Source organism: Clavelina lepadiformis, chromosome 5 (genome assembly GCF_947623445.1).
Source record: "Clavelina lepadiformis chromosome 5, kaClaLepa1.1, whole genome shotgun sequence".
Classification (NCBI taxonomy): domain Eukaryota; kingdom Metazoa; phylum Chordata; class Ascidiacea; order Aplousobranchia; family Clavelinidae; genus Clavelina; species Clavelina lepadiformis.
This window is the reverse complement of record NC_135244.1, coordinates 17,527,439-17,540,405: the sequence shown is the minus strand read 5'-3', so window position 1 is coordinate 17,540,405 and position 12,967 is coordinate 17,527,439. Positions and strand designations below refer to the sequence as shown.

At 34.8% G+C, this 12,967-nt stretch overlaps 1 protein-coding gene across 1 annotated transcript; it reads left to right on the top strand.

The window, feature by feature from the left end:
• The first annotated feature begins 4,713 nt into the window (after positions 1–4,713).
• On the top strand, positions 4,714–11,301 carry LOC143459877 (growth factor receptor-bound protein 2-like). The gene is made up of 5 exons (XM_076957185.1): positions 4,714–4,978; positions 5,177–5,274; positions 6,690–6,815; positions 9,232–9,394; positions 10,053–11,301. The coding sequence occupies exons 1-5, from the start codon at positions 4,901–4,903 to the stop codon at positions 10,254–10,256; spliced, it is 669 nt and encodes a 222-aa protein (XP_076813300.1). The 5' UTR covers positions 4,714–4,900; the 3' UTR covers positions 10,257–11,301.
• Positions 11,302–12,967: the final 1,666 nt, after the last annotated feature.

Sequence of the window (12,967 nt, the reverse complement as noted above, 5' to 3'; positions counted from 1 at the left end):
AAAATACACAAATATGCTAAATATTGTGTATCGCCTGGGGCCAGATTGGCGAATCAGACCTTGGTTGTGAACACGTTAAGCAGCTACTTATTTGGACCCCAAATTAAGTCTTATATTAAGCCAAATGCGCAAGAACCAAAAATACAGGTAGGTTTGGACAAGCCATTAATGGAGCTTGCTCCTGTTTAGTGGTCCAGATTTAACTCTTCCAAATTCTGGTAACGCAGAAAATCATAAAATCAAATAAAAAATGTGGGTGTCAATCTGAGCTTGCACAAAGTAAAGTGATAACTAATCGTTGCCTTACTCTAAGTCAAGCAAAGACCTCAGTATCAGGATAAAATTATAATACCATATGATAAATACCTACACCACACAGCGGTACAGTCTGTACTGTTTGAATTTCTGAAAGGAGATATATTAATTATCTTCAGATTCTCTTTTTTCGCCACTACTGTGCTAAAGGCTGGCAAGTCCTGCTGGATATATTGAAATAACTCAAAGATATTATTTTGGCATGCTAGCTATGATAGCATAAAATTGATACTTCCTCATATTGCTTTTCAGTGTTTGATTGCATACATGTCATATTTTAAGCCCTGATGTCAAGATGTGTAGGCCAATTAGATTAGGTACTTAATTTCACGTATTAACGCACCTCCATTTTCAGTACTGTACCAAATCTAAAAAGTTGTCATGCTTTTAAATTTATATCAACAAGTTTCTGTTATTTCTTTTTTTGGATAAGTTGTTCAATAACAAAGTTTATAAAGCAGATGTGTTCAGATTGTAGGTGAACTGAGGTTAGTATCTTTGTCACCATTGTGAGAAGATAACATGGATATTCTATGTTTGTTTGGACAACTTCAAATACATGTCATTTTGTATGATTTAACCGAGTTCAAATCTTTGTTTATCTGTACAGTAGTTTAACAGTTCACAAATGTAGGGCAGCACTTTAAGTTAAGTGTATACAGTGTAGGTTAAGACGAAGTTGACTTAGTTCCAAGTAGTTGTGAATAAACAACTAGCCTTTCTGCATTAGTTGCCTTATAATTACAAGTTAAGTGTGCTAAAATGCAGGTATTATTTTACAGAACTGGGAAGTTTTGTTATTTGCAGCTTGTGTATCCAAATTTCATTTTAATATTGTCATCAGATAGCGCAGGGGTTCTTAACCTTTTTCTTTTCATTACCCACTTCCGCTACTTAATAAACCTATATTCCCCACATACTTTTAAAACTGACTGAAAAATCAAAATGAATCCTAGTGACCTGTGTGACATATCCCAAAGCACAATGGTATTTAACAAAAAGAACAATTTCAATGAGAAGAATAGCATTAAAGAACGTTTACGTAGTTTCAAACAACGTCAATGCGATTTTTGTTCTTGCTTTTCAGCGACGATCGAGTCAATGTCAGGCTCTATTTTTGAGATTGCACAACGCAAATCTGATTCCAGATTTAACATTGTGTTTCGTTACCCACTTGAAATCCTCAAATTCCCCACTAGTGGGTAATTACCCCCAGGTTAAGAACCCCTGAGATAGCGTGTATGTTTACATATATATGAGACGAATTTCAACCTGTCCACCATCTGCACTCAAAGTCACGTGCTCATTTTGAAACTAAGACGACCGATATATATATGCAAACGGTGTTTTAAATCTTTGTGTTCTATGTCTGCACATTTTGTAGAGCTCTGCTCCATGTAAACATATTTCAGGAAAACAGTCTGCTGCTCGAGTTCATTTTGAAAACTTATCAGTCCAGGGTTGCAATAGCATGAGCTCGTTGAATGGATAAGATTTAAAATGCTGACATTTGCTGAAAATGATGATGTGTGCAAAATAAACACATACCAGTTTCAGACAAAAAACAGCAGGTTCAACATTATGTCAATCGTGCAAGTGGTCAAATATTGTAGTACAACATCACTGTGTAGTACATATGTACAATAATTGTACAGTAGTTTTTGCTTCATTCAGGAGTTGCTACCGCTGTGTAGTCCAGCTAATTTCTGATTACAATTTTCCACTGGACGTACATATACATACTTCATATCATATGTATATAATTATGTTTTTTGTAATTTTGCTTAAATTTGTATACTATTCACTAGCACTACTAAATCAAGCGTCGTTAATACCTTGCCAAAGGTTATTATTACAGTTTAACTATGCTGTAGTACATTATTTTGCTCTAGAGCAGGGGTTGGCAACCGTTTGAAAGTAGTTTGCCAGTTTATGAATGATCTCAAAATAATAACAACTTCGCTTGCCAAACATTTTTGTGTGTTTGGTTTTGCACTGTCAACTATCTGATTTGAATAGTAAACACAAAACGTACAAGAGACAAATTTATTTTGATTTTATTAGATAAGATCGAATGCAGTCAGAAGAGTTACTTTTTAATGAGATCCTTCTCCTTGCTTTTTCTTGCAGAGCTCTGTAGTATTGGGACTATATTTGGACTCTTTCAGTGGTACACATGCTTCCGAATTATCTTCCGTAAGTCAGCTGCGATGTGGACTGAGAATAAACTTCATGTGCAAAAATATTTGTTCACACAAATAAGTGAATTCTAATGCAAACAGCAAAGCTATTGCCATCTTCTTCAGACAGCTAAATTTCTCTGGCAAAGAATCCCAACATGTCAAAATGTTTGTTTTCAATCGTTTCCAGCGATTTCCACAATAAGACGAATTTCGATGTCCAAAATAAGTATGCTTTGAAATCGATCAGCTGCATCTGGAAGTCTTTGATGTTCATCCATTCAAATAAAGATAAATTCAAGTCTTCGTTGCTCTTGGGCTTGATGAGAAAAGAAAACAATCAACCAAAATCTTGAAATTTATTGCAAAATTGAAACAATAAATCCCTCATTTACATTTCAACTGCGTTAACTTGGTGATCCACTGAGAAAGCCTTCAAATGTTTAAAGTAGCGAAAAGTTGCAGTTTGGATGTCCCGTTTGTTGACATCCAGTTTAGCTACAAAACCTTTCCATGTGTCAAAAAGATCCATCAGTGTTTGTCCTGGGCCCTGCAGATGAAGATTAAGTTCGTTAAGGTGCGTGGTAATATCTAGGAGAAACATTAGTTTTACAAATTACTTTTCGTCCTCCAGTTCAGGGTAGACCTTGCCTTGCCCTATCAATAAGACCCCACACATGATAATATGCACTTTTCATCACTTCAAGCAAAAATCGAAACTGTCTCTGTGTTGTAGCAGAGTGTACAACAAGGAAATTCACTATTTATGTTACGGTTTACATTACGTTATTGAGAGCTGAATTTGAAATCTTTGCACAAAGATTTTCTTGGTGAATAATACAGTGCAACTTCCTAACAGGGTTCCTAATCTTTTGCTCAACAAGAGTCACAAATCCACCGTGTTGTCCTATCATAGCAGACTGTGCACCGTATGTTGTAACTGAGAATATCATCTTTATATTAATCCCTCTTTCCTCAAAATGCTTAGTGAAGATACCTGGTATATCTTTTTCTTTAGTACTGCAATACATAGGTTTCAAGCAACAAAGCTCTTCATGCACCTTGCCATTACTGCAGTACCTAACTACAACTGCTAAACATGGTTTATATCTATGCTTTCATCAAGAGCTACGCTGCAAACATTCGCAGCTTTTAACCCAATAGTTTTTTGCTCGTTTACATCTGCAGCCATGTCCGTTATGCGTCTCTCTATTGTCCCAATAGAAACAGTTATATCCTTGATCCTCAAAATTATAATGCTTTTGTTTGACAAATCATCAAACTACATGACGGCACAACTGAGAAAGACCTACTTCACAAATTCCTCGTCAGTAAATGGTTTCCCATGTTTAGCAATGACCTCTGCGACTTCGTAGCTACTTTCGATTTTTCGATTCATGCTATGAATCAACTTTCATGAAAATGCTGCTTTGCTTTTCGTAGCAAGATACTGCCTTTTTCAGCAATTTGATCATTTCTGCATTGTCCTTGAAGGATTTCTCATGCTTCGTTTCAAAATGTTGTTTTATGCTTGATGCTTGGCAAACAGCGTTTTGATAACAGAGCGCACTCACAGCTCAGTCGAGAAACGAATCTGAAATCTGTCGTCCAGGATTGTCGGAATGATCTGACGTCTAATTTAACTCTCTTGGAAGACACCACTAAACCTAATTTCATGAGTTAAATTCTGTAAATATATACATTTTTATGATGCTATCTACTGATATTCTGACAGCTAGTAGTTTGCTTAACTGCTTAGCTCTCATTTTTATTCTGGCTACAAAAGTGTCGAACGGGAGTCTTATTGGTAGGCTATATTATTATCAGCTGGCCTAAGCATGTAGTTTGTATTTATTTAATTTAACTAGCCTACTAGCAACACTTGACTGGACTCACTGACGGGAGATGTGTCCAACGATTTAGTTAGCGCTAGACTGTTCAATAGTGTTAGTGATGCAATAAAAGCACGCTGTAACTGAAAGAGCAAGAAATTTATTCCGTGCTGGGCTAGGAACTACTTATAGTTGCACTTTCTGAAGGTGATTTTGCATGCACGTCAAATCACTTGGCGTGCCATGAAAAATCATCTTGCTTGCCAGTGGATGCCGACTCCTGCTGTAGAGTATTGAACCTGGTCTGATCTACAAATCAGTTATTTTATCTAATGATATAGAAATTTGTTGCTTATTTGAAACCATGTTCCTTCGTTTGCAGGAGAGATTTATAAGGAAAATGATCTTTGGCATTTGCATTAAATTATTTAAGATCTAAGTCCTGTTTGATCATAAAAGAAGAAACTTTACCAAATTTGGACATATATGATAATATATAGATTACATAAAAAATTCCTGAAAAGTTTCGAAGGATTGGTAATTCTTGGTGTGGTGTCTAGTTATTTTTAAAAAATGGAATGCGTTGCCAAGTATGACTTCAATGCTACAGCCGCTGATGAGCTGTGCTTTAAAAAAGGGGAAGTTTTAAAGGTGCTGTTGTTCATTACATGCTTATGAAATATATATAGAATATTATCAGTAAGTCATTTTGATGTTATTGTTACAAGTATAGTAAAGGTCTATAAAAGCTGTGTGGGGTAATTTTTTATTAACTTAATGTGCAAATTAATAACCATGACTAATGATAAAACAACGTATCGCTGAAGTACTGAAGTTGTTTCTATATAGGTTTTGAACTTTGATGATGATCGCAATTGGTGTCGAGCTGAAGGTGAAAAGGGAACAGGATTGATTCCTAAAAACTACATTGAATTTAGACCACATGAGTAAGTTACAGTTAGTCTTTATTGAGTTCTTGTATTACTATAAAACTTGTAAACTTCTTGGACTTGTCACAATGGATTTTGTCCAATCTCTCATATTTGTCATTGCAGTGGATAAATCCACCTTGATTGCAAGCAATTTTTTATCCAAAATTGGAGAAATTATATAAATATCCCAACACATTAAAAATATGAAAATGTAATTGCAATTTAGCAGTAGGTTTATATAGTTTAATTCATCTGTCTTGCATCAGAAACGCATAGCAAAGTGGTTGTGTGACCTTAGCTGATAGACCTCTAGGCAAATTATATATATCTGAACACATTGCAGGTTCATAAAATGAAACTGATACTATTGTGAAACATACGGTTATGGGGTTGGGTTTCCAGAAAGGGCCAAAGTATATTGTTTGTTTGTAGTCAAATGTTCTAAAACTACCATTAGAATGTCATTGAATGTTTTCATACTAGTTTACATTTACAGTTATGATGTTTGCACTGCAGGCTGCATGTTGTTAATACTTTTTTCCTGTTTGTAATCGAAATTAATGATAGTTTAATCAGTAGATCACAGTATGTAGCTTAGTTTGGAGTGCATAGTGTTTTTTTGCTGCAATTGATTTATATGTTTTTATTGTTGATTATTAGGTTGTTGAATTAGGCTTAACTGCCAAGATAAAAGTTACCCAGTTATCCGCTAGATATTCCATCAAACTAGCTTTGTATTGTGGTATATTTGGAGAAAAGTTTTATATCATAATGGCAATATGCTTTGTTTGCAATACGGGAGCAGCAAAACAGTAAGGCAATTCGTATCCAACTGGTGTGCTGTGTAGGTAATTAGAATCATTAGGCAGCAATTAATTTGAACATAGATGTTTAAGCATAGTTTTGTCTAATGTTTGTCTTTGTCAGGCTATGGCTTACCACATGTAAGATGTAGCGTTAAAATTATTACCAGCCTAGATTTTGGTCTGGAATGTTTTTGTTTTCGTTGGAAAAGAAGTATGAATTTTAGGATATAAAAAGTAATGTAATTTGAGATCACAGGCAGTCAACTTAAAATTGTTATCAAGTGGAATGATTATCTGATTATCACAATGTTAGACCTTCATGTAACTTTTTGAATTGAAAGAACTACTAGAATGAAAAATTTCAACAGATTGTTGGTTGAATGTCTAAAACAGATTGAACACTATGATATGTTGGTTTTAGGTTTTTATGATTATAATCTGTTGTTATCCATATTAATATGCATCCTTCCTTCTTGAGAAATTTTAATGTAATGTCTAATAAGTCGGTAATGATTTGTGAAGCAATAAAAATGTTAGTTGCCATAAAAATAATTTCTTAACATATAAATTACATGCTATAAAATATTTACAATCTTATGTTAATCTTCTTATTTTGATTTTCAGCTGGTATTATGGTAAAATATCACGTGTCAAAGCAGAACAAACTTTAAACAAACCTCATTACCCCGATGGTGCCTTCCTTATTCGAGAGAGTGAAAGTTCGCCCGGTGATTTTTCTCTTTCTGTAAAGTAAGTCAATTCATCATTGGTGTACATAAAAATTACTGTGCTGTTTGTCAATGTCAAGCTATATAATAATTTAGTTAATTGTTCTATAATGACATTAAAGTGCAAATCCAAGTTTTCAAATGATTAGCACTGGCAGTTTCTGTTACAATGTGTTATACTGATCCATATTTATGGTTGATTACTATCACTGTGTCAAAGCTATCTGGGTCAAGTTTGCAATTACATTCACATATCAAGAAGGAGTTGTAAAGTGAGATGTCATGTCACTGCAATGTGGCAATTAACTTCATATCCCTGATAGGAGAACAATTGTATGTTTGTCCCTGATATTTAGACCTGATAATTTTGCTGAGTTATTGCTGCGAAGTCTTGTATGCAGGTACAAGCATAGATCACAAAATAAACTGTCAAAAATGCTAATATTTACTAGGATCTATCAGTTCAATTACATTTTGTTTGCTCATGTTTGGTTTTAAATGTACGCTTTGGTTCATTTTTCATGTAGACATAATTTGAATATATAGGAAAACCAGATGTAATTACTGTAATTGTGTTTGCTCTAGGAGTACTCAAGTAGCGTCATCTTCTTACATAAATATAATTATAGTTGCTGGTCTGTCACTCTTTAATAGGAGTGGGCAGTGATTCAGGGATATGGCCACATGACATTCCAAGCAATTCATGAATAAGCATGCAGCTTGCATGGTAGGGTTATGGAGTCAATAGAGAATGTTTAGCAAACAATTTCTGCTTTTGTAATCCTTTCGCATCAGAGGAATTAAATGCTGAGGATCAAGTTTAAATACTTCCTGTCTGCACCGATTTGCCATTTCCTTACGTAGCATTTACTGGTAAAGGTACTGTGGTAGAATTTTGAAAAATTCAGCTTTGATTACTCTTTGTCTCAGAAATATTTTTTCTAAAACTTCTTTCACGGTTCATGAAAGTACTGAATATTTTATATCATCACGGACACCTTGATTATTATATTATTAGGCTCATTACTGCTGCTTTGATATTATAAACGCTAATTGATAGGCAATATATAGGTATAGTTTGTAGAAAAGAGAATTTTATCCAGAATAATAAAATTTACAACTATATATACGCAATTATATATATATGTATCTAAAATTTTCTGATAAATAGCAGCTAATCCCTTGAAGCCTGCAGAAAACATAATTTGAGCAAACAATGTGAACTTTTGTGAAGTCACTTGCCACTTTCAGTTTATTGTTTGCTTTGAAGTAAATCTGAAATGAATATTTCATAACGTCAGCTGACCAACTAAAGTAAATAAAAGTAAATCTGGTGTTTTGTAGTATGCGTCAGTCATTCTTTAACTTAAAGCGTTTGGCTTAGCCATGATTCTTCAACATGTATGTGTTGGGCAGTGCGTTTACCAGTGAAATTTTAATACATTGTTAGGTGGTTATCTTGCTACTGTTTCGACTTGAACCATAGGTTCATGTTTGACTTCTTAGTTCTTACTTGGAGCAGTATTTGTTTCATGACATTACTATGCTTTTTCGTATCATATCCAACATCAGGATTTAAAGGTATTTATTCGTTTGTGACTTGTGATTGGAAATCACTCCGCAGTTGTTGTTATGTCAAGGGGCATTGAAGTGGTAAAGCATGTAAAGTTTCGGTCTGGTGTGTAAAAGAATTTTGTTGGAATTTATTCTTGTCCCTTTGCAGTTTCCAGTGGTTATGACATTATATTATTATTATCAGCATTTAACACGCCTGCCAATTGGAACTGTATAACAAAAATAAAAGCTTATTATACAAATACCAAGTTACAAGATGGCCATACTCAAAGCTTCTGAGAATATAAATAAATATTATACTGTATACCTGCATATATTGTTTAACATACATTAGGTTTATTTTATTACTTGTAGCTAAAAGTGATGACAACTAATTGCTGTAACAAGATCCTCCCTATTGGAAAAAATGCAAAATACTTTATTGCGGGGATCAGTTATTTAGTAAACAAAATGCCCCTTCATTGTTGATATAATTTGCATTTTCTCCTACCTTGTTATCAGAGCATTGCTTTGCTGATGTGATAAGGACCTAATTATGTTGGCATCTCTGCATACTGGTTACTGTATATATTCTTTCAAAAGTAGTGTAACTTCTTTTGCTAGTATGTTTTGTATCTGATTTTCGTGCAAGGTAATTATGTGTATAAATACTGAATAACATCTGCTGAGACAAACAGTTGAATGTTTCAATTATATACACATGTTTATGCCAGTATATAGTAATTGACCACTTGAATATTAAGCAATCATCACATAAGGAATAAGGCCACTCCTTGCCAGAATTTAAGGCCTACTCGGGTTTGATTCCACATATAATAGTTATGCATTTACAATGTCTTAAATCACTCTGCTTTTTCGTTTAGGTATGGTACCGGTGTTCAGCATTTCAAAGTTCTCCGTGATGGTGCTGGTAAATATTTTTTGTGGGTTGTTAAGTTCAGCTCCTTAAACGAACTGATCACATATCACAGGGAACAAAGCATATCGCGCACACAAACTATTTTGTTGGCAGATATACCTATGCAGGTAATGCAAAATGTTAGAGTAAAATTAATTGATTTTGAAGAATACGTTAAAGATGTATGGTGATTGATTGTATTGCCTACTGTTTTATAGTGATTATGTTTAGTACTGCTCTGTACAGTTTGTTCTATTAAATAAAAAATGGTGTAAATCAAATTATTGCGAGTTAAATGGAAAAAGCATTCATCTGTGTCAAGTGTCTGTAAGTGTAGCTTAATGAGAACCGTGTTTGGTTATAAATATGAAATTTGTTGATCAATACTAATCCAATACTTGTCTGTGAGAATGCATTTGTCATACCCTGTTTAACTTGAATGCCTTGCGATTTACTTTAATAATAATTAATGTAGCAATCAGCACTAAAAGAGTTCCTGACATGATTTCATTTCGCCATACTTACAGACCAAAACAAACATCAAGAATCTTAAATGATAATGATGCATACGAATTTTAAAACAGATTCACGTTTACTACCATGGCAGGTTTTTTATGTACAGTATTTGGAACAATAACCCAAACTAAACGCATGTAATAGTAACTATTACCTACCATTTGCAATAATAGGATCTCGCTCATTCGTCCATGCCAACCTCGCGGAAGTGATGATTATTTCTCTGCAACAATAGGCAATTTCCTTATGCACTGCGCCTTATTTTTGCAGAGCTTCCAAGTTCGAGCTGCCTACGATTTCCGACGTCAAGAACCTGGGGAGCTAGAATTTAGCCAAGGTGATGTTATAACTGTCGTTGAATGGACGGACAAAAACTGGTGGCGCGGAACAGTAGGGGGTCATATGGGTGTTTTTCCTTCAAATCACGTTGAAGTACCACGTGACCTCGCCATCAAAATGGGCTTAACTGACTGATGAGTTCCATCGCAAGTTACAGTCGAATTGGTCATGCTTTTTTAAATATTTGCCAATCGCAATTTCGAAGCATATTACGCACTTACATGCTTGAAAAATGTCTATAAAAACTGAGTAGTTAGGAGTTCGTTCGCCAATAATTCTACAGTTGTCACACAATCAGTAGCTTTTAATTATTTGCCGAAGTAATTAGCTTTACTTGCTTTTCTCATGAAAAAGTATGATGAAACGTCAGAATTTCGTCGATTCTACGCTATTTTTTTCAAACAGTTTATTTTTTGCAAAAAATCCCACATTGTATATCCAATTCAGCACCAGTCTGTGTGATGTATATATTCTATACTGTATATCCCGTCAGTTTGTATTTCATTCACTCCTTCATATCAATGTCCCATTAAGGTCATTCCGCGTTGATCAAGCATCGATTTCACGTCAATTGTACCAGCGCAAGTTGTTCGATTATCTCCGTTGTGCATTAGGATCGTTGTTACAGTTTCGGGTCATAATTCAATTTCATCATTTTTTAGCCTTTTAAATGGAAATTCTATTATGCGTAGCTATCAAAAGTGCATTAAGAAGTTGGTCTTGATAGCGTTTATTTTCATTTTTGTAATTACTTGTAAGTTAATTCTGAAACAGATCATCTTTGTAACGATTTCCAGGGTATGCTTTTACTCATATTAGCTATTGCGTGTAATACATCTCTCTGTTCTCTGAAACCAAATTCTGAACATTTTGTTGCAATGTAGCGGTGACTTTATGCTTTCAGCATATACTTACTTGCTTTACAGCTTTCTCCCTTGCATAATGAAGTTTTGCTTATTTTAGGCGCATGCACAACGTCTCAAGATACTATCTTAGAAAATGACTGTTCTTTGTGCGACGACCCTGTGCATTGCTACGTCACTGCACGAAATATGTCATTGTTTAAAAGTCCATGGTGAAACCGTCAAATGTAAATAATATTGTCTGCAGTTTTATTAATTTTTATCAGTGTGCCGAGCACTAACAAACCCTATACCAATAAAAACTTCTCGATCGGTGATTTGCAAGTAAGATTTGAAACTTTGTGTGATTTACAAAATTTTCAATACCGTGTGTTACCAGAAGCCGAGCCCAAAGCAGGAAGATTTTAAGTAGAAATGAACGTGTTGTACAGGTTTCGGAGCAAAGCGCAAACCCAGCCTTTGTGGCATCATCTGTATTAACCATTTTCACCTGCTGGCTTGTTCGAACATAGCCATTATTTTAGCATCACTGCTTATCAGGTTCCTTATTTACTATGAAATTACTAATTAGCATTTCATCCGGGCGGCAATATGAACGTTGCCTCTTACTCAAGCCTTGCGAACACAAAGCGTTTCAATCCAGCAATTTACATGCGGTTAGTTTTCAAAGAGTGTTTTTTCAAATGCAACGTTTACCTAACTCGCATGTTGCTGACGCAAAGAAAGAAAGCATCAACATGTGGTGAAGATGCCCACGCTTTGGTGAAATAAAAAAAAATGTTTTGGAGACGTGTTGCTTACCGGCGTGATAAATATTTAATTATGTTTCCTTAAAAAGGCGATATTCTGCGATTAATTTTTAATCAAATACTGCCATTGGATGTTTTCCTTCGTAAAACTTCACATCACTATAGATAATAGAAGGTGTGCAGTTGTGCACTGCGCAGCCATTGCTGTACAATTTTTGCAGTTTGTCTCATTTAACCCTAAAGCCAGTATTTGTTTTTACGATTTTGCTTAAATCTGGTCGGATGAACTCGCAAATATTAGGAGTCACTTGGCCGCATTTCACTTGTTTCATATTTCGGAATAGCTTTTTTTATCCTGTGCAGACTTTAGCCTGCTTAAACATGCAGGAACTTAAGCCAGCTGGTGAAGATTTGATCAAGCGAGCGAGAAGCCAATCTTCATTCACAGCTTTGGAATAGCACGGAATTTGCGAGTAAAAGCGTCGCTATTGAAAACGTGAATCTTTGCATGATAATGTAAGCAGAATGCCGACTCAATTTCAATCATTCTGTCAATTTTCCATTGGTTTATGAAGATATTTAAGCTTCATGTCTTCACTTGTGAAAATAGTATATTTTTGTTTCTCGATTAATTTCGTATAAGCGTATTGTCGGATATAGGAAAAAAGGACAATACAGCATGAAAATTGGCAATTAACATGTAGATTGTAGAATATGAATGTAATACTTCTGGGTTTAGCGAAAAATACAATCAAGATAATTGGCTAGTTATAAAAACTTTGGTAACGCCAGTAAGTAAAAATCCATTCATAAACATTCTATAGTAAAATCCACGAAAAGTTACTAGAAATAACAAATATAATTGGTCTTGATACTGCATAACCCGACGTAAAATTACCGGGCAGGGCAAGGACGTGTAGATACCTTGATACGGTATATAGGCTGAACATACACTATTTTTACGTTTTTTTGTTAACCTAACTTGACTGCTACAAGGTAGTAATCTAAACCTAACCGAAATCTTCCCTTCCAGTCTAAATCTAGTTCCAATCAAACCCCAAATAGCTAAAATCAACTTTATACATAGTCCTTCCTTTTACCGAACAACCTATCTTTAGCAACTGCTTACGGTGAAGTAGTCACTTCCGTTTTTATGTTACTGCAGTAACAAAATAAAACCCCTATTCCTGCATCCCGGTATAACCTCGAAACGACCTGAATAATTCCGTTGAAA